This window comes from Eriocheir sinensis, chromosome 21, assembly GCF_024679095.1.
Source record: "Eriocheir sinensis breed Jianghai 21 chromosome 21, ASM2467909v1, whole genome shotgun sequence".
Taxonomy (NCBI): domain Eukaryota; kingdom Metazoa; phylum Arthropoda; class Malacostraca; order Decapoda; family Varunidae; genus Eriocheir; species Eriocheir sinensis.
The window spans coordinates 15,491,888-15,512,385 of NC_066529.1; the positions used below are offsets into that span (position 1 = coordinate 15,491,888).

At 40.3% G+C, this 20,498-nt stretch overlaps 2 protein-coding genes across 2 annotated transcripts in view; both read right to left on the reverse strand.

The window, feature by feature from the left end:
• Positions 1-144: 144 nt before the first annotated feature.
• On the reverse strand, positions 145-15,832 carry LOC127001744 (ubiquitin carboxyl-terminal hydrolase isozyme L5-like). Its single transcript, XM_050866881.1, has 7 exons — positions 15,667-15,832; positions 9,690-9,753; positions 8,841-8,946; positions 8,212-8,399; positions 7,017-7,214; positions 5,810-5,909; positions 145-3,081 (listed from the first exon to the last, which is right to left on the reverse strand). Exons 1-7 carry the CDS (start codon positions 15,743-15,745, stop codon positions 2,821-2,823), a joined length of 996 nt encoding a protein of 331 aa, XP_050722838.1. The 5' UTR covers positions 15,746-15,832; the 3' UTR covers positions 145-2,820.
• Positions 15,833-15,977: 145 nt separating this feature from the next.
• Positions 15,978-20,498, reverse strand: part of LOC127001745 (uncharacterized) — a 7,926-nt gene continuing 3,405 nt past the window's right edge. Inside the window, exons 5-7 of the mRNA XM_050866882.1 lie at positions 20,272-20,354; positions 19,382-19,540; positions 15,978-18,294 (exon numbers count right to left, since the gene is read on the reverse strand). Coding sequence (XP_050722839.1) covers positions 18,060-18,294; positions 19,382-19,540; positions 20,272-20,354 — 477 coding nt within the window. The 3' untranslated portion in view covers positions 15,978-18,059. The remainder of the gene's footprint in view (positions 18,295-19,381; positions 19,541-20,271; positions 20,355-20,498) is intronic.

Genomic DNA, 20,498 nt, shown 5'->3' on the forward strand with positions numbered 1-20,498 from the left:
GCGAGATGTGGTACCTTTGTACAGCAGTTCATTATGCATAATCAGTCTTTAAAATTAACTCATTTAATTATTTTCTGAATTGTAATAGAGCACTTTATATTGCCAAAATGTAATGAAGTTTAACCTGGAGTCTTAACTACATGCTTTTATTTATTTATTTTTTTTTTTTTTACAATGACATCTGGGGACTCCCCTTGAGAGGGTGGCTGCAACAAAAGGCCTCATGTCTCTTTGTATATTAAATTCCTTTTTGTGAAATGAACACTTCCCCTTCCACTTTCTCTTTTACTCCTGGTTATCCATTTCCTTTCTATTGCTATTAATACCTCACTCAGAGCTTCATAAAACTTATTTTTTAATGATGCTGAATCATATTACTAAGGTGGAAGCCCTTCAATTTGATGAGTTAATTTTGCTGTATCAGTTACAGTTGATGGTCATTTGAGGCTGGCAAAGGTGGAGAGAGGGCCTATCCTACATCTGTGCTATCAACCAAAACATTTAGTGGTCAGATGGAAACTTTGTTTCTTTAGCATAAATATAGTTGTGATGTGTAAGTTTGAATTACAAATTGATAAAAATTGAGGCATATAGTTGAACTCCAGTATTACCTTTATTAAGAGGACTTTTATTTCTTACAATACTAAAAAATTGTCTTGTTAAGTCTTACTCAGCTTGTTGTTTGAAATGTGTTCTGAGGTCACAACTTGCATAGTAAACTGCATAAATATTGAAAATAAGGTTTCTGTAGTGGTGGAAAAGCAGGGGCAGTAGACGCTTCCTCAACTCAGTTCATACACTGAAGAGTGTGCAAGTGGTCGTACAAGCCTCTGCTCCCTTTCCCTTCAGGCAGGTGAGGATGAAGGTGCTGTGTTTCCAGTGTGAGGAAGTGTACATGATTTTATAGATAGATCACAACTCTGGAATGAGTGCATTGTGGCAGCATTCTATTATCAAAATATTACACAACTGAAAATTTTTCTTTAACCTTTGTTAGAAGATATTTCATTGAGTATATTAAACTTTTTTTTATGGGGGGCATTAGTATAGTAGTCAATTTGACGTAAGAATGTTTGTTTGGGACATTATTGTTGTACTATTTGTCTTTTTAATTTTTTCTCTTACAGTAAAGATAGCAGAATCATCCCTCCTGAGAATGCAATGTTCCCTTTCTTCGATATCTGCTTTGATTATCTGATTATAACTTATAGCTTTCCTCACCCCAGTATTGTATCAAGATTCCATATATTACTGTGTCTTTTCCATACATCAACTTTTTGCCTTACCATTCACCTCCATAGCACCATAATGCCTGGCACATTTCAGTTTACCATCAACTCACTAACTTGTATGTCTTTGAATTTTGCTCCTTAACTCCTCAGAAGACAGTGTGAGTCAAGAAACAGTATTCACAGCATAGAGAAAGGGGGACATGCATTCCCATGAGTGTTTGGTGGCTTGTCCACTGCTGAGATCTGCTGTAAGTGACTAAAGGAAGGTATGGATTGCAGGGCTGAGCCAAGGCCTTCAGCTGAGCAGAGGGTGGCCTGGCACACTTTGGGTAAATTAATATTATTTACTACAAGTCATGCTGTGACATCACAAAGGCTTAGACTACTTAGCTGGCATGTGTGCTGTTGTGATATTTTCTTCTATATAACCAATGGTTGTAAAGGTTGGTTTGCTCTAGTCGCACATTTGCAAGTCTTGGAACAATCATCACACAAAACACCTTTGAGGTGAATTTTAAATTACTCATGTCGATTTAATACTAGTTATTATTGTTTCAGATACAAAAATAGTGATGGGAGGACTTCAAATGAGAAATTGGGTGAAAGTACTTTTAATTAACCCCTAAAGGTCTGGGGGTGGCTGTATTTTCGGTACCTCTGGGACCAGCCTTCCTGTGCTAAACCCGGAAATTGCCTGTATTCACACATTCTCTATGCTTAACCTACATTTCACGAGTGAATAAGATAGTTTTGGTACTAACCACCAAGTCTTCATCTTTCTAAAGACACCATCCAGAAGTCTCTATGTGCCGTGGTTACAGAGAAACAGCGAGTTGAGTAGAATAGACTTTTGGGGTGAGCATGCCAGTAATAACAGCCTCCGGCCCTTCCCTGATAAAGCGGCTATAGCCGCCTCTGGTCCTTTAGGGGTTAAGGACAGTATTTTTCAGACACCATTTAGACATCATTGGCAAGAGCCTACCATAATTGTCATTTTGTAAAGGACTAAAACATAGGAGAGCCTCAAATAATGGTGGGCGAGGTGAGGTATCCATTCACTGTTGAAAGTGATAAAATAACTACTAATATATGCAAATCTTCCACAGATTTTAAACAACAGTAAGCTGGTTGTTGTAGGTTTTAAAAAAATAACTATTATCAGGTTTTAATGGAAATTACAATTCTGCTCTCCAGCAATCGATAGTCTAAAAGATAAATATTGAACATACATAAAAATACTGTATGCTTAATGTCTATAATTAGGAGCATAAGTAGTTAAAAAGAATGTAAGATAATGCTTGTCAAGTAGCACTCGTCATTAATTAATAATATCGGTTGAGGGAATGAACTTTCTCTCATAAATATTGATTTATATGCTCATGTTGAATTTAATATTCACATAAAATATTTTAGTTTTAAATTAAATAACTTTAAAATCTTAAAAAGTTTATTTAACAAGCATTGGATATTTTCAATGAAGTGAGTGTTGATTTGGAGCTTGACACTCCCTCACTTTATCACCACTGTATTATTTTTCCTTGCCTTAAGGTATCTCATGGTCCTCTGTTGCTGCCTCATTTGCCACTTGTCATACTCCACTCTTCTCTTTATTCTTCTCCTTGGCTTTTTCATGACGTGCCTTGGCCTTCTCTCGTGCTGTGTGGTAGATTGGCAGCAACTTGCCTTCTTCTGCTAGTATCTTCATCATATTTACAATGAGAGGTAAATAATTATGCTTCCTGCGAATATTCTCAATTCGCCAGCGAGCTCTCTTGTTCTCTTCAGTTTCCAGGGCTGCACGTAACTGGGTTAACTCTTCTTCTTGACTAGATGAATCCATTCCACTTTCCTGTTGAAGAATAAAAGTTGTATATATATATATATATATATATATATATATATATATATATATATATATATATATATATATATATATATAGATATATATATATATCTAGATATATATATAGATCTATATATATATATATATGCCTTTGCTCAGCTAATATAAAATATTTCAACTGGTACCATTAAACTGTAATTATCCTATTCAAATAAGTTTGTCATAACTCATTTCACTTATATCCCAGTTTATCTAAAATCTGATTATGCCATCATGTTAAAAAGAAATTATTTTAATGTTGGTGCAATAATTACTGCAAGTGGCAGTATGTAAAGAGTGGTATAAAGATTTCAGAGTGGTTCTTTCACTTATACTCATCAAAATTCCTTTATTTTTTTTTATTACCTAGTTTTGACAAACATATCTGGATTCTACAATCACTGCTGAGTCTAATGGTAACAATCAAAATGGTCTATCTTGTGTAGGGCTGAACTATGGCAAAAATTACAAAAACATGTAGCACTAGAGCATGTGTGACTTGACAGCTTATCTCCAAATGAGCAAGAGAACATCCAGCCAATCAGGAGATGTGTAACAAATGCAGCATAGGACGCTCTTCCTCGCGGCATTATGCCGCGTCTTCCCGCATCCATTGTAGAAAGCATGACACGTCTATCCCTTGCGAGGCGGAAGGGGAGGAAAGCGTGGGTGCCCCCTCCCCGACCTCTTGCTACACAGGTGAGCGGGCTCCGATGACTCATCCATCGGGGACAAAGCAGTAGAGGTGGCGGTGACGTAACTTCTGGTTTTCCAAACACCGTGTTTGCCATATACAGTATCCTCCTGAGTTTCGCACTTGCTTCGTTCTGAAGGTATAGCGCTAAACTTGGGGTATTGAAAACACTGAAAAAGCACTTATATGTTCCGACCCATGGAGAAGCTGACTTTTCTTTCCCCCTTTACTCCCTTATTAACTCAAAATATGTACCTTGGAAAAAGGAAGAAAATGGGAAGAGACAACGAGTCATATTGAAGCCGCAGTTGAAGGCGGCTGCCTCATGATTGGCTAACACGCTTGTGATTCACTGGGAGTCCGATGAAGTGATCGCCGGCGCTCACCCAATCAGCAGGAACACTGCCTTAAGCTGGTGTCACACTGGCCATTTTCCTCCAATTGTTGGGGCTACGGGCAACGCTCATACGCCCAACCAGGAGCGAGTTGATGGATGTCTGTAAGCTGGTGTCACACTGGGCCTTTTTCCTCCCACTGCGTTGGCAGCAGCTAGGGCAACTGGCAACTCCAACTTTTCCAGGTGTGCGTCACACACGGACAAGGTTGGTTGCCAGTATCCACATCCACAACGTAAACAAAGCACTTGCCCTGTATTGACATGGTGTCGTCTGCTAAAGTAAGGCAGAGTTCCCACTATACCGTTTTCATGGATCTGTCAACCGTCAGTGACGTCATCAGTGGAGCCTGAGCCCCGCGCGGAGCCTGTCTAGAGATGAACTTCTCTTTTGTGCTTGTATGGTACATTATCAATGCAAATTGGCATGTTCGGGATTTATATAAGGTGTGAGGGTATTTTGTAAACAAACATTCAAGTCTGTTATTGAAGAGATTGCATCAGCATCAGCTCAGGGAGTGTTGTGGTTACGTGGCAATGGCCGGAGGCCACAGTGTTTACAGCATGCTCAAAAATTTTTCACATGGTCAGCAACGTCATCATATCCTGATACACGAAGTGTTATGGAGGGGCGCAGCAACGGGATGCGTACTGCTGCATAAGCCACCCCAAGTGATCACTGCCATGCAGCTTTGTAAGGGAACGCGCTATAAAGTGGTGTGCTGCAGCAACTGGTCAGTGGCATGTCAACATCAGGTGGAAACCATCCTCACCTCATTGACCACCATGGTCACCAGTACATGGTGACCATGGTGGCCATATGGCAGTGTGCCATTTGCATGTATCATCATTAATCACTGACCACACTGCTGATTTTTTGCATGGGTATGCATTGAGCCACAGAGCAATGCCTTGCACTGTGCCCTGACTAGTTTTTGCCTGTTCAGCACTTGTAAAGGCTTCATCACCACTCTGTATGAGCACCATGGTTTAGGAAATCATCCAATTACTGAAAACCTTTCTCTTGGCTGTAAATTTATAATGCAATATCAATCTTATTAAGGTACATAAACTAGAGAAGTCATGCTACTTAGAGTAACCTACACAAGTTTGGCATTAGGGACAGGGTTGTGTCCAAGTACATGTACTTGGACTTGAGCACAAATTTCAAGTACTTGTACTTGGAGTTTAAAAATTCAATTGTAGCTACTTGAACTTGTACTTAGACCCAAAGTACTTTCAAGTACAAACAAGTACATTGTATTTAATCAAAAGTTATATGCTGTATATAGATTCTAGTGAACTTTGTGGTGATACTATTGGGGAAATACATACATTGAGTATTATGATATTGTAGTGTAATATTATCATGTCTCATTAATGTGTACACAAGAAAACTACTAACTTTCATGCTTTACAAATCTGTGACAGGAACTTTTCTGATCACAAAGTACTTGTACTTAAGTACAATGACATGTACTTGGACATAGCAAAGTGACTGTACTTGAAGTATGTACTTCTACTTGAAAAATATCCAGGTACTTGGACTTAAAAGTACAGTTGCCTGTACTTGGACCCAACCCTGATTAGAGATATTTTTTACATACTTCAATTTCCTTCTGAAGCTGGGAAATCTTCTTCTCCATAACCATCTTACGATCACTCACAATTGCCATGAGATTAAAATGAATTTCACCCTCGCTGTATCTGAAAAAAATATATAATAATAATAATAATAAAAAAATAATAATAAGTAAGTAACAAGGAAATAAATATGGATGTGTGGCTATACAAAACAAAGTGATGAGATGGGGTTATCAATTATCCCCATAAGTGGCATGGTAGAAGCAGGAAGGACTTGACATACGCAGCAGACAAACACAAACTTGGTAGACAGCAGGTCAGTAAATGATGTGGAAATGGTAATAATAATAAAAAATATGTGCCTGTCTGTAGAAGGTAAGAGACAGTCAAAAGTAGGTCTGAAGATGAATATGAAATAAACAATGGTAATATTTAATAATCAGTTGGCAGAACAACAAATTTGGAATAGGAACAAAGCACTTGAAAGAGTAGAGAGATACCGTACACATATTTTACACAATTAGTGCTAGCCCAACCAACAAAAAAGATATCAGAAAGAAAATAAGAATGAGATGGAGTGCTTTTTGATAAGTATGATACTAACATGAATAGCAGTATCATAAAAAGCTGTACAATCAGTGTATCCTGCCAGTCCTAATATATAGTTCAGAAATTTAGAACCTCACAAAAGATAAATTTAGAGATGGTTAAGAAGTACACAAGAGGAATGGAGAAAAAGGTACAGGGAGAGACAGGAAGTGAGCATCATGGGTTAGGGACTGAGAATAAGAAATTAACTTGTGAAGGTCATATCATGTGTAGAACTGATAGCAGATGGAAATGGACAGTCAGAGTAGCAGAGTGGCAACCTTGTAATTGTATTAGCCTTGACAGACAGAAACCCAGGTGAAGAGATCAAGTTGGAGCATTTGCTGGAGCAAGATGGCATACACACACATCAGACAGAGAGAGGCAGATAACAGTGGGAAAGGCTTGTGTCCTGTAATGGATCAGTAATGGATGATGATGACATACATGACAAGTTACTCCATCATGGCTCAGAGTAAGTAACTTAAATTTAAATATTTCAACAAGCTATTCTCATAATATTTTAGATTTCCGAATGTAGATTATCTTTTACCTCTTGTTAGTTAAGAAAACAGGGCTACACATATTAAAACAAGTAAAAAACTGTTATAATAATTGAACAAAGAGGGGCATCAATGTTACTTCTGAATCCTGCGCTGGATGACAGGCTGGACCACCGAGAGCCAGTCTGTGCCAGGTGCGATAGGTCCAAGGTCGATGGGCCCATCTTTGAGGCCATCCAGCTCATATAGACGACCTTCGATTGGGATGTACCCGACGAAGTGGAACACATCCTCATCCTCCGATGGCTGTTGTTTGTCAAACTCAAATAAAGTTTGCCTGTTGAGTTTGTATTATTTTATCCAAATGTGACATTTTGACTGCTAATTATGATACGATTATAAATTCTGAAATATCTATATGCATATTTTCAGTTTACATACACATCAATTTAGAAGGCAGAGCAGAGAGAAGACTTAATAATGATGCTCAAAGCAGTAAGGGTACTAAAAACAGTAGACATGGATGATCTTAAGCTTCCTGAATAGTATTATTGATGCTGAGAATGAATCAACGAGGTGGTGGTGCAGGCAAGGAATATCGATGACTCTAAAGCCAACCTGAATAAAAGTAGATATGAAAAAAGGGCAAAACAAGACTAACTATTCTTGTCTCTACACATAGGTAAATACAACGGCAGTAGAATCTCACCAATAAAATTTCCAAATTAACTTTTGACAATAATGACAACATATCAGTTAACAGTGTTCAGAGTGTTCTGGACTCACTTGACTTGCACCTGACCTCCATTCATGGCTGCACTAACACGTCACCTGTGCTTAAGAATTCAGGAGAATAGAGTACACTTGACCGCATTATCCTCACCTGATCTCAGTCACAACACTGATCCCAATGACTTGGTTCTTTAGTATGTGTAATTTGTAGCATGATTTTGATGTTCGGAATAAAAAATTAACACATTTAATATTGTAAAACTTTACACAAGATTTTTTTTCATAATTGAAAACAATAACCATTAGCAGAAATATTGTCTTCATTGATGTGGGGAAGTATATGCTGAGAGATATATATAGATATATATATATATATATATATATATATATATATATATATATATATATATATATATATATATATATATATATATATATATATATATATATATATATATATAAAAATAAAAATAAAAGGGGGGGGGGGGGACCAGTTGACATGTTGACCAAACATGCTAAAGGACATACTGCATAACAACACCTTGTGGGCCTCATGCAGGGTCAAGCAAGCAAATTATTATGGGCTCAACTACATCACTTACCTTGCAAATGAATTGTGAACATTGCGTATTGTGTCCGAGTTGGAGAGTGCCAAGCCCTTCATGTGAGCATCAAAGGTCTGTGTAAACTCTCTGAACTCACTCAGGGTGCTGCCCAGCTGGATATCTGAGTGTTTGGTGTTCAATAACACAGACAGGATGGCCTGCGTTGCACAGGCATTGTTTATCATCTGAAATGTGAAACGCACGAAGTATATCTATAGTAAAGTGTACTTGAAGTCAGCCTCATTTTCTTTATGAAAGAAAGTGGAAAAGTTACATGTTCATTTGCTTATGCTATCACACATTCCATCAACAAGCTTGTTTACTATAAAAAGTCATCATAACTTTTAATTGATAATAAATATGAAATATATACTTGATAATAAATATGACATACTGATGATGCCTTTAGCTCAGTGGTTCTTAACCTTTTACCACAGCCCTCTAGGAATGTGTCCACTCCAAGCCTCCTTTGCATATAAAGACAAAATTCCCTCCCCACATTCTTGTTAAGATAACAAATATAATTAGAGGAATTCCAACTATTCCCTCAGGGCTTGCTCCCCCTTGGAAATTAGTAATGTTACTCCTCCTCCAAGTGAAAACCCCTGTTTTAGCCTATACCTCACCTGCTTGGCAAAAAAAATTTTGTCAAGTCTGTTGTCCTGTACAACAGACCCTGACGGCTGCTCTTCCTGCTGCCACTTGAACAGGAAGATGAGGCCATGGACAGGTCTGTAGATGACAGGACACTTTAGATAAGCCAACACCTGCTCCATGGAGCTCCTTCATACTGCCACGAGTGGGCCCTTGAAATGATGATCATAAAACAAAATGGTCTGTTAGAATTTACCAAGGTGAAGTTCCAAACTCAGCATTAGTTTTTTTTTTTTTTTTTTTTTTACAACAAAGGAGACCGCTCTAGGGCACAAAAAAAAGGAAACTATAAAAAAAGCCTGCTACTTGCTGCTCCTAAAAAGAATCCAAAGAGGTGGCCGAAAGAGGGGTCAATTTCGGGAGGAGAGGTGTCCTGATACCCTCCTCTTGAAAGAGTTCAAGTCATAGGCAGGAGGAAATACAGATGAAGGAAGATTGTTCCAGAGTTTACCAGCGTGAGGGATGAAAGAGTGAAGATGCTGGTTAACTCGTGCGTAAGGGATTTGGACAGTAAAGGGATGAGCTTTAGTAGAAAGTCGTGTGCAGCATGGCTGCAGGAGGAGGGGAGGCATGCAATTAGCAAGTTCTGAAGAGCAGTCAGCGTGAAAATAACGATAGAAGATAAAAAGAGAGACAACATGGCGGTGGAAATTAAGAGGTAGAGGACTATCAGTAAGAGGAGAGCTGATGAGACGAAGAGCCTTAGACTCCATTCTGTCCAAGAGTGCTGTGTAAGTGGAGCCCCCCCCCCACATGAGAGGCATACTCCATACTCCATTACCAAGATTTAATGCAGAAGTAAGAACTTTGAGCAAACTTACTTCAATGTGGAAAAAGAATCTTCATCTAAACTCCATATCTCCTCCACCTGAACACCTTTCACACCTGAAATGAATGAGTGCATTGAATATGAAGAAATACTAAAATTTACAGGTTAAAATCATATGGATTCACAATACGTATAGAAACTATAGTGAAGTTGATCCAAGTTACCTATCTATATACAGTAATATCTCAGTTTACGAGTGCATTACTCTATGAGTTTTGATTTACAAGCCAAAATAATTCACTAAAAAGGCTTTGGTTTACGAGCAGAGACTTGGAGTACAAGTATCCTACTTGTACAGTTCCCTTTGTTTGCTGCCAGACGAGTGCTCAGAGCAGAAAACAATGGGAAAGAGATCTCAGTCTGCATTGTACACATGCTCTCATGTCTGCTTACGTTTATGTTCATTTTGGTTTACAAGTTTTTTGGTTTGTGAGCTAAATTCTGGAACAAATTAAGCTCGTAAAATGAGGCATGACTGTATTTTATATCTCAAACACTTCCCTCAAGGAGGCAGCCATGGCAAAAGCTTCTTGTCCACAGATTCAAAGTTAGGCATGCTAACCACTACTCAAGAGGGCAAGTGAGGTTACAATTATGTATCCAACTGTCTTTCAGTAAATGTTAAGGGGTTCAAGGGGGCAAAGCACCCCCTATAGGAGAGGATATGCTTTAGGATCAGTAGAGGAAAGGTGAATATATATTGTTATACAGACATGGGGGAACTACCAAGCCGAGTAGAGGTTTAAAGGGTTGAACCATCACAGCTCATTTTCCTATTGGTGGTGAAGCAACTTTGTGTAAGCACGTGAATGGACCAGGCCTACAGATCAGGACCCATGTATGAGTGGGTGTGCACACTGTGGTGACTACCTTGAGAACAAAGAATGTGTGCAGCAGTCATTGTTACCCTTACTTATTCCCATTCTCTCCAGGGCCCAATCCATTAGCTATGATGGAAGTGGGCCCTGAAGGTGCCATACTCCCCCTTCTCTTTTTGTTTAAATATACATGTCATGGTAAATATTCAAAACTACACCCAATTAAAAATAGCAGACCTTGCCTCCCCTTAACCTGTGTGCTACCACTCTTGAGATCATTTTAACAAACAGAAGCCCACCTGATAATGATGGATAATAACCAATTGCATCTACAGTAATATCACTAAGGATAGGAACCTGTTGCCACTAAAAGAGGAACCTATCGCTGCTTAAATCTCTCAAACGATGAACATTAGTAAACAGTAGTAACAGTTTAGACTAGTGATTCCCAAAGTGTGTGCCGTGGCACACTAGTGTGCCGCCAGTATCTCCTTGGTGTGCCGCGAAAATAATATAATTTTGCTAGGTTTCGAGAATTCCTCACATAAATCGGCGAGAATAATACTTGTAATGCGAATGTCAGACTGGTCAAGTACGTGTCCAGTACGCGTCTGTAAGCACCCTGCTCCCAGCCGCTCCCCACTCCCCAGTGTGTGTCAGTGTGGCCTTGACCGTGACTCTAGAAAGTTGCTCTTTTGGTTGTCATATTCATATTTTTTTCAAAACCTGAGAAAAATGGATAAATTCATCATAAAGAAGCGTAAATGTGATGAGGAGGCTAGTGGAAGTAACGTGATGGTTGATGATGAGCGTAATTCTGCTGTCCCAAGTGTAGACCTAACGAAGACAATGGCAGTTGCTAGCAAAAGTAAGCCACGTCGCTCATATCAGGACAACTACCTAGCACTGGGGTTCACATGGTGTGACGATGAACTTGGTCCTAAGCCAAAATGTGTGTGGTACTGAACTATCGAATGAAGCCATGCTTCCTAGTAAAATGAAGAGACATTTAACTACAAAACACAGTTACCTTTCTGATAAACCTCTGGATTATTTCAAGATACTCTTAAATGACAACAAACAACAAAAGTGCAGTTTTGAGAAAAAGGTTAAAGTGGCAGAAAAGGCTCAAAAAGCAAGCTATTTAGTAGCAGAATTAATTGCCAAAACTATGAAGCCCCATACAATTGCTGAATCTCTCATTCTTCCATCATGCTGTGCTATAGTAAAAACAATGTTTGGGGCTGAAGCTGAAAAAGAAGTCAGGAAAATTCCTCTCTCTGATAATACTATTAGTAGGCGAATCGAGGAGATGTCATCTGATATTGAAAAAAGTGTATGTGAACTTGTAAAAGAAAAAGGAATGTATGCCTTACAAGTAGATGAGTCAACTGACGTTGGAGGAAAAGCACAGTTACTAGTGTTCATGCGGTATATTACTGGCAATAAAATAGCAGAACAGTTTTTATACTGCAAAGAACTAGTGCAAACCACAGGACAAGATATATTTTCTACAGTGAGTGACTATTTGCGGATGGTTGATTTGACATGGAAATCATGTGTAGTGATTTGCACGGATGGTGCTCCTTCAATGGTAGGATCAGTGAAAGGTTTTGTATCATTAGTGAGAAAAGAAAATCCAGAATTGATTTCAACCCACTGTTTTTTGCACTGTGAAGCTCTTGTTACTAAAACACTGGGATGCAAACTCAAATCTGTTCTTGATGACATTGTAAAAATGGTAAACTTTATCAAGAGGAGACCAGTTAAGTCACGCTTGTTTTCCCTGCTTTGTGAAGAAATGGGGGCTCCTCATGTAGCCCTTATCTTGCACACAGAAGTTAGATGGTTATCAAGAGGCAGGGTGCTTTCTCGAGTACAGGAGCTGAAGGAAGAAATGCTCACCTTCTTTACTCTTGAAGGAATACTTGAATATTGTGAATTACTGGCTGACGAAACTTGGTGTGTTAAATTATGTTACTTAGCAGATATTTTTGAATATCTGAACAATGTCAGTACTACCATGCAAGGGAGACTGGAAAATCTGTTATCTTCTTCAGATAAAATGAAGGCTCTGACAGAAAAAATTAGGCTCTGGAATGTTAAAGTGAAAGATGGCAACTTGGATATGTTTCCCAAAACTGCTGCTACAAAAAATAAAGACATTGTTCCACTGATATGTGAGCATCTTGAAAGCCTAGAAAAGAATATTGAAAAGTATTTTCCAAATATATCTGTTGAAAGTTACGACTGGCTGAGAAATCCATTCATTTATGATTCATCAAACTCACAACAACTTAAGTCTCAGTGAGGAAGAGGAGCTAACAGACATCCGTAATGACCGCACTCTGAAACTTAAGTACAAGGAAGTGTCACTTGAAACTTTCTGGATTGATATTGAAAAAGAATTCCCACACTTAGCGAAAAAAGCTCAAAAAATTCTTCTCCAGTTTTCAACCTCGTATTTGTGTGAACTAGGGTTCTCAACCCTCACTAACATAAAAAGTAAGAAAAGGTCAAGACTGCTAAGCGTTGAAGAAGAAATGAGGGTGTGCCTGTCTAGTGTTCCTCCTAATATACCGCGGATATATATATATATATATATATATATATATATATATATATATATATATATATATATATATATATATATATATATATATATATATATATATATATATATATATATATATATATATATATATATATATATATATATATATATATATATATATATATATATATATATATATATATATATATATATATATATATATATATATATATATATATATATATATATATATATATATATATATATATATATATATATATATATATATATATATATATATATATATATATCAAAGGGCAGGTGTGCCACCAAAATATTAGTTGTTTCTTAGTGTGCCGTCATACTAAATAGTTTGAAAACCACTGGTTTAGACGAACAGTAATAAAGATAGATGAATAATATGAAAAGTGGGACAGGTGTTTTAATAGATAAATACAGGTTTCTTGAAGGGATTTTAATGTTTCAGTGCACCTTCCAAGCATCTCCTCAGCCTCCTAATACAGCTCATGCCACCTCCCTAGACTCCTTCCTTGTAGTTAATGTCAGAACAGCCCTAATATTCCTTCATTTCACCCTCTCTTAAGATTGTTACGATTTTTTCTAATTGGTTTTCATATATTTTTTTGTAGTCTGCAGGTTCTCTCATAAAATGCTAGTTCTTGCACAAAGATGTGAGGGAGGATAATTTTTTTATGGAAATTAGCATTCTTAAAAAGTCAAAATCTCTTGGAAAAAAGTTTCGTCCATGAAATTTGTGAGAGACCTTTGACAAGCATTAACCAAATCTGGGAGGGTCGACTTCCTGGACCATTACAATAATATGACTTGTACACTTCAATGGGGGGAGCCAACTTGTTGAGAACACAGAATTAATAGCCACACATGACCTGTTACACCACAAGAAACTTAGGTGGTAGCAGTGCCCTGATCCCCTCCGCCACTAACAATTTGTCACCCTCTGAATCACCGCCATGCCCTACAGCAGGCCCACAGAGGACACCCAACTAGCCCAGGGTGACACAGCAGAGACGTCCATAGGGGAAATAACACATTGAGGGGCAGGGGCAGCAGGAGAGGTACAAAGCAATCTAATTGGAAATCACTTTAAAGAATAGTTCCCAACCAGTCACCAGTCACAGTTGAGGTCCACCACAATGACAGAACTAGGCAACAGCACAAGTGAAAAAGGACCATACTATTAACCATTGCAACGCCCAAGCCCACACATTTGACAAGGCTTTCGTAGGAGTTGTGGGCCTTTCCGGGGGTAGTTTTATAACCTCTTTTATGGCCTGTAGAAATAACTGATGCGAGAGTCGAAAACATTTAAGGCTACCAACCAAACACTCCCCAACCAAGGAACTCACTAAGCCAGAATGCAACTGTTGGTCAGCTTCAGTATCAAGGGCCCAAAGAGATTCAATTACCTCCCAAAAGAAAAACAAAACCTAACCAACTGACTGCCAAGTGGAAACACTCAAGAAAACATTGGACGTCTCCCTAAGCAGCCTGCCAGACAAGCCTTTAGTACAGGGCCACACACACCTCAACAGGGCAGACTCACACTCCCATACCTGTCAAGCTACTGTGGTGTCTTGCCATAAGATTTTGTGTTAGAGACCATAAGTTTGTGTATAAAAAACGTAAGGTATGGTTGGACTCAAGCAGGGTGCACAAGGTACCTCCCCCCCCCCCCCCTCCCACACACACACACTAACCATAACCGTTACTCAGCACGCTCACATGAATTTAAATATGGCGCGTACGATATATTTAAAATTGTTTAAAACAAACATATTAAAAAAACATCGCAAGCAGAGAAAAAACGTAAGATTTTCAACTTATGCCGTAAGACTTGAAAATCACCAAAATTATGTATGACTTACACAAAAAACTTAAGACTTGACAGGTATGCACTCCATCCCTGACCAACTGGACTGAAGAAGATGGGCATTGGACTGGGGAGCAGTGACGGAACATGAGATCTATGCCTGTGAGGTTTGGCTTCTTAACCGTCATCAAGGAATCGTCAAGTAATACTGCATCTTCCCTGACCCCTGCCTCCCTGTGCCTACCCTGTGCCTACCCTGTCCTCCCTGTGCCTACCCTGCCCTCCCACCCCTGCCTCCCTGTGCCTACCCTGTCCTCCCACCAATGCCTCCCTGTCCTTCCACCCCTGCCTCCCTCTGTGCCTACCCTGTCCTTCCACCCCTGCCTCCCTGTCTTCTTCTGGAGTGTTTTAGGGGGCTAGTTATGCTGTGGGACCATGGCCTCTAGTGTAGGCCTGTGAACGTGAAGTCTGGTTAGGGATGTTTTGAGGTTGGTGCGGAGGGAGTGAAATCTTGGGCAGTGCAGCGGGAAGTGTTCTGGTGTGTCAGGCTGTGTGGGGCACCATGGGCAGTGTGGGCAGGTGGGCATTGAGGCGTGTGTCCAATCCTTAGGCGGGTGATGGCTGTGTGTCTCTTTGGTGGGCTGTCAGGCTGGTGGTGCCGTGTCTCTCTCGCCGCCCCTGTCTTCCCGTCCTGTCCCTACCCGGTCCTCCCCGCCCCTGCCTCCCCTACAGCTGCTCCACTCACCAAACTTCAGTATTAGGTCGGTGAAGACGCCCGGGTCACTCTCGATGAGGCACCAGTTCCCGGCGTCCGAGACCACCATGATGACGGCCTCTTGTTGAACGTGTGGCGCCTTCCCTTCCCTTCCTCCGCCAGGCCTCCCCGTGCTCCCAGATGTACGATGACCGGCTCAAGGATACGATATTTTTTCTTCTATCTTTCCTTCCTTCGTTCCTTTCTTCCCTCCTTTGCAGCTCCAGAATATGATCCTCTTCTTGCTTCATCTTTCTTTCCTTAATTCCTTCCTTCCTTCCTTTAATTGCAGTTCTAGAAAAAAGATCCTCTATAATGATTGATTGTTTATTGTTGCAAGGAAACAATAATAATAAATCTTTTCTTCTTCTTTCCTTCCTTCTTTCGTCGCTCCCTTTCCTTTCTTCCTTCCTTTCTACGGTAGTTTTGTATCGCTTCGTATATATCATTATGTCAGCTCCTCCTCTTGATCCTCTCTTCTGTTAATACGGACACACTTTGCTTTTCAATCCTATTACCGAACACTATTTATCTTTCCTCACTATAATGCACGCACTGTAATTTTCATAATCGCATCAGTGCAACGACCTGAGTACGACAACTTGGTCACGCTGGTCCTCCTCCTCCTCCTCCTCTTGTCCCCCGAAAGGTTTATTAACACCAATCTCCAAATTACAGGTTCAACTACTTATTATTAGTTTCCAATCGACTGATTCTAAAACCAATGATTTTTCTTATTTATGCTGACATGGTGTACAATGATTGATGTGTAAGAAAAGTTACGGTAGTCATTGTCGTACGACGTGACACACAAACAATTAAAAAGACCTCATATATATTCCTCTACTTGAAAATAAACGAAATAAAAAGCTGTGACTAGATTTTGGAAAGCTGAAGAATATCCAAGAAGGGTATACCTCTGAATTAGGAATAGCAAGTCAATAAATTATGACATAAATGTCGACTCATGGACGATCATCATTCAGGAACTGAGAACTAAGAACTGAAGAGCAAATGAAATTAAAAAAAAGATTGAAAATAAGCGAAAAAAAGGGACTGAGTAGGATCAATAAGGAAGCATTGATGAACGGGGAGGGAGGAAGGGAAGATAAGAAAAATAGAGAAAAGTAAATTATGGACCCACAGCAGAGATATGAAGAGGAGTTGGAGAATGACATGTAAGGAAAAATTAGAGAGGAAGCAAATGATTGGAAAGGAAGAAAGGAAAGAAGGAAGGCAAAAGGGAGAGGGAAAAGAAGAAAGGGAGATAGGAAGGCAAAAGAGAGGGAGAAAACAATGGAAAAAAGGAAGAATTAAGGGTCAGAATATTTTTTGTTGTCTATGGTAGATTAGATAGACCCGACAAAAGGGTAAACACACACACACACACACACACACACACACACACACACACACACACACACACGAACAAACAATGACTGGAAAGCTATTTATATCAAACGAAACAAAGTGTCAATAGCATACACAAGTTTTGAAAGAATTATACGAAAAAAAAAACATACGAAACAACGAGCTTGACAAAATGAGAGCAAACAGGTACGTATATATATATAGCTAGTGACTTCTATTTCCACTACTACCTTACAGCCCACAACATGAAATAGCCTCAGTACCGTGGCCTATACATGCACTCAAAGTCGAGTCCCCTCCATGGCTGTGCTACGGTCGACTGATAAACGTGGCACTTATATAAGAGTCGACCCTCTAATCCAGTGGTTCTTAACCTTTTTCAGAGGCGTCGAACCCTAACGAGAACCTCCGCACAGTAGGCGAACCCCTCGCTCGAGTATGAAGAAAAAATCATACAAAAATGAAGAAAAATGGCTTTAAAATTCGAGTATATTTAGATAATACAAAAAATAAATCTCATTTTAATTAATACAAAAATTAAAGAAAAACTGGCTTAAAATTCAACTGCAAAATTGCAGTGTTTCGGAGAGCTTTCGCCGAGCCCCTGATACTGGCTCATCGAACCCCTAGGGTTCGGTCGAACCCAGGTTAAGAACCACTGCTCTAATCTATGCTTTAAGTATCGACTTGAACACGAGCATAACACGGCGATACGAAAACGAAAGACCAGCACCATTTAGCGGCGACCATCACCTTTAACATTCTTAAACATTTCGGCGCCCAGGCAGACATACTATTTGACAAGGCTTTCGTAAGAGCTGTAGGCATTTTCAGGGGTAGTTTGACCCTTCATTTGTACCATGAACGTGAAAAAAACGCATTAAACCCTGATTAATCTCCTTTTCGGTAACTGGAACTATAGTTGCTGTGAGAGGCGGAAGTGTCTGAGAATATCGACCTAAGTAGGTTTCGGCTCATTCTCTATTCGCGAGACTAAATAGTCGCCGCCGCCTTCAGAAGAGTCGCCGGTCACTCTCCCTGGCCCCCACGCCCTCCTGCAGCTGCTGTGCTTCCCGCGGCTGCGTCTCGCCGTAGTGGTGGCCGACGTGCGCCGCGACGCGACACCCGGACTCCACCAGCACGAAGTCGTGAGCCAGCACAGCCCCGGGGTAGGGCGGCGCCACCAGCAGGCTCACGGGAAGGTACTCCTGCACACACTCCCCGTACACCACCTGCGCCTGCCGACTCCTGAGTGAAAAGAGAAAGGGGATTAAGGGAGGGAAGGAGAAAAGATGGATGGAAGGGAGGGAGGGAGGAATTGAGGTAGGGTGGAAGGGAGGGAGGGAGGTAGGAAGAAAGAAAAAAAGAAAGTAAGTAAGTAAGTAAGTAAGTAAGTAAGGAAGGAAGGAAGGAAGGAAGGATGGATGGATGGATGGAAGAATGGATAAATGGAAGGGAGAAAAGAAGGAAGGATGGGTGAGTGGGATGGATGGGTGGGGGTAGGGAGGGAGGGACAGGGGGAGGGTGGGTGGAAGGAAGGAAGGGTGAGTGAGATGGAGGGTAGAGGGAGAACCAGTATTATAAACAGTCACCATTTATAACGTGTATTTCGTAATTTGTTAAGAGCTTCATTTTAATTACTTCCTAACCAAAAAGAAAAAAAAAATGTTACAGTAACTTATTTCAGATTTGTTTATTATTATTCATACCTTTCGTGATGTTTGTTTCTCAATATTCATATCTTTTGTGTTATTTATTTTCTCTAGACATTCAATTTTACACCTTTTTACTCTATTATATATGTTTTTTCTCTTTTTCGGATCCCTCCTGCCTTCATTCCTTGACTCCATTCCTTCTTTCCTCCCTTTTGCTTTTCTTCCTTCCTTCCTTCCTTCCTTCCTTTCTTACTTACTTCATTTCTTTCCTCCTTCCTTCCTTCATTCCTTTATTCATTCTTTCCTTCATTACTTCCTTGTTATCTTCATTCCTTCCTTCTTTGCTTGCTTTCTTCCTTGTATCCTTCTTTCCTCCCTTCCTCCCTTCCTTCCTTCTTTCCTTCCTTCGATCCTTCCTTCCTTCCTTCCTTTCTTGTTTCCTTCCTTCCTCCCATCCTTCCTTCTTTGCTTGCTTGCTTCCTTATATCCTTCTATTCTCCCTTTCTTCCTTCCTTCCATCCTTCCTTCCTTTCTTTCTTGCTTCCTTCCTCCCTTCCTTCCTTCATTCATTCTGACTACTGACTCACACAAAGCAGTATGAGTAAATAGATAAAACAAGATAAGGACACCTTCCCCCCTTCCCCTCCTTAACCCCACTCCCACCCCACACACACACACACCTGCACCTCCTAAAGAAAACGGGCTGCACCAGGTCGGGGAAAGCCTGGATCACGGTGACGGTGGCGTTGGTGAGGGCCGAGACACCAATCATCGGGAACACGAGGTCCTCCACGGTCTCGCACACCGGCACGCCGCCTCCACCGCCGCCGCCCTCACACCTGCAGCCAACGTGCGTATGAGAGTCAGGCACATGAATAGGGAAGGAGGGAAGGAAGGGAGGAAGGCAAGAAAGAAAGAGGAGTAAGGAAGGAGGGGCAAAACGGAGCGTGGAAGAAACAAAGGAAGAAATAAAAGAAGAAAAGAAGGGAAGAAGGAAGAAAGGTTTTAAGGAAGAATGGAAGGAAGGAAGGATGGAAGAGGAGAAGGAATTATCACGAAAGAAGGGGGGGAGAGGAAGGAGAGATAGGATGAAGAAAGGAAGGGAGAAAGGTTTTAAAGTAGGAAGGGGAAGGAAGGAAGGTTTTAAAGAAGAAAGAAATGATGGAAGGAAGGAATGAGGGATGGAAGGGAAGGAGGAAGGAAGAGGGAAAGGAGGGAAGGAAGGAAAGTTTTAATAAAGAAGAAAGAAATGATGGAAGGAAAGAGGGATGAAAGGGAAGGAGGAAGGAAGGAAGGAAGGATAGAAGAAAGGGAGGGAGGGAGGGAGGAAAGAAGGAAGGAAAGAAGGAATACAAAAAAGAGGGCGGAAACAATGAAATAATGGAAGAAAGGGTCAGAAAAAAAAACATACAAGAAAAAAAAAGTGCAAAATTGCATGCGAAGCGGAAAAATCAATAATACGAAGGATATGAATGAATACATGATAACAAATATGTATAAAAAGGCATAAAAAAGTGTGTGTGTGTGTGTGTGTGTGTGTGTGTGTGTGTGTGTGTGTGTGTGTGCTCACCCGCCGTAGTCGCAGTGAACGTGGTGGTTGACAATGGGCGCAGGAGCGTCGTAGTGGGCTGACACCTGGAGCACGCGAGAGTCCTGTCAGGAGGGGGAACAGGAAAGGTATACTATAGGACACACACACACACACACACACACACACACACACATGCTTCCCAATGTTAGCAATATACGAGAGTCTAGTCCATCTTTGCCCTTTTATACCTACACCTATAATGCGCG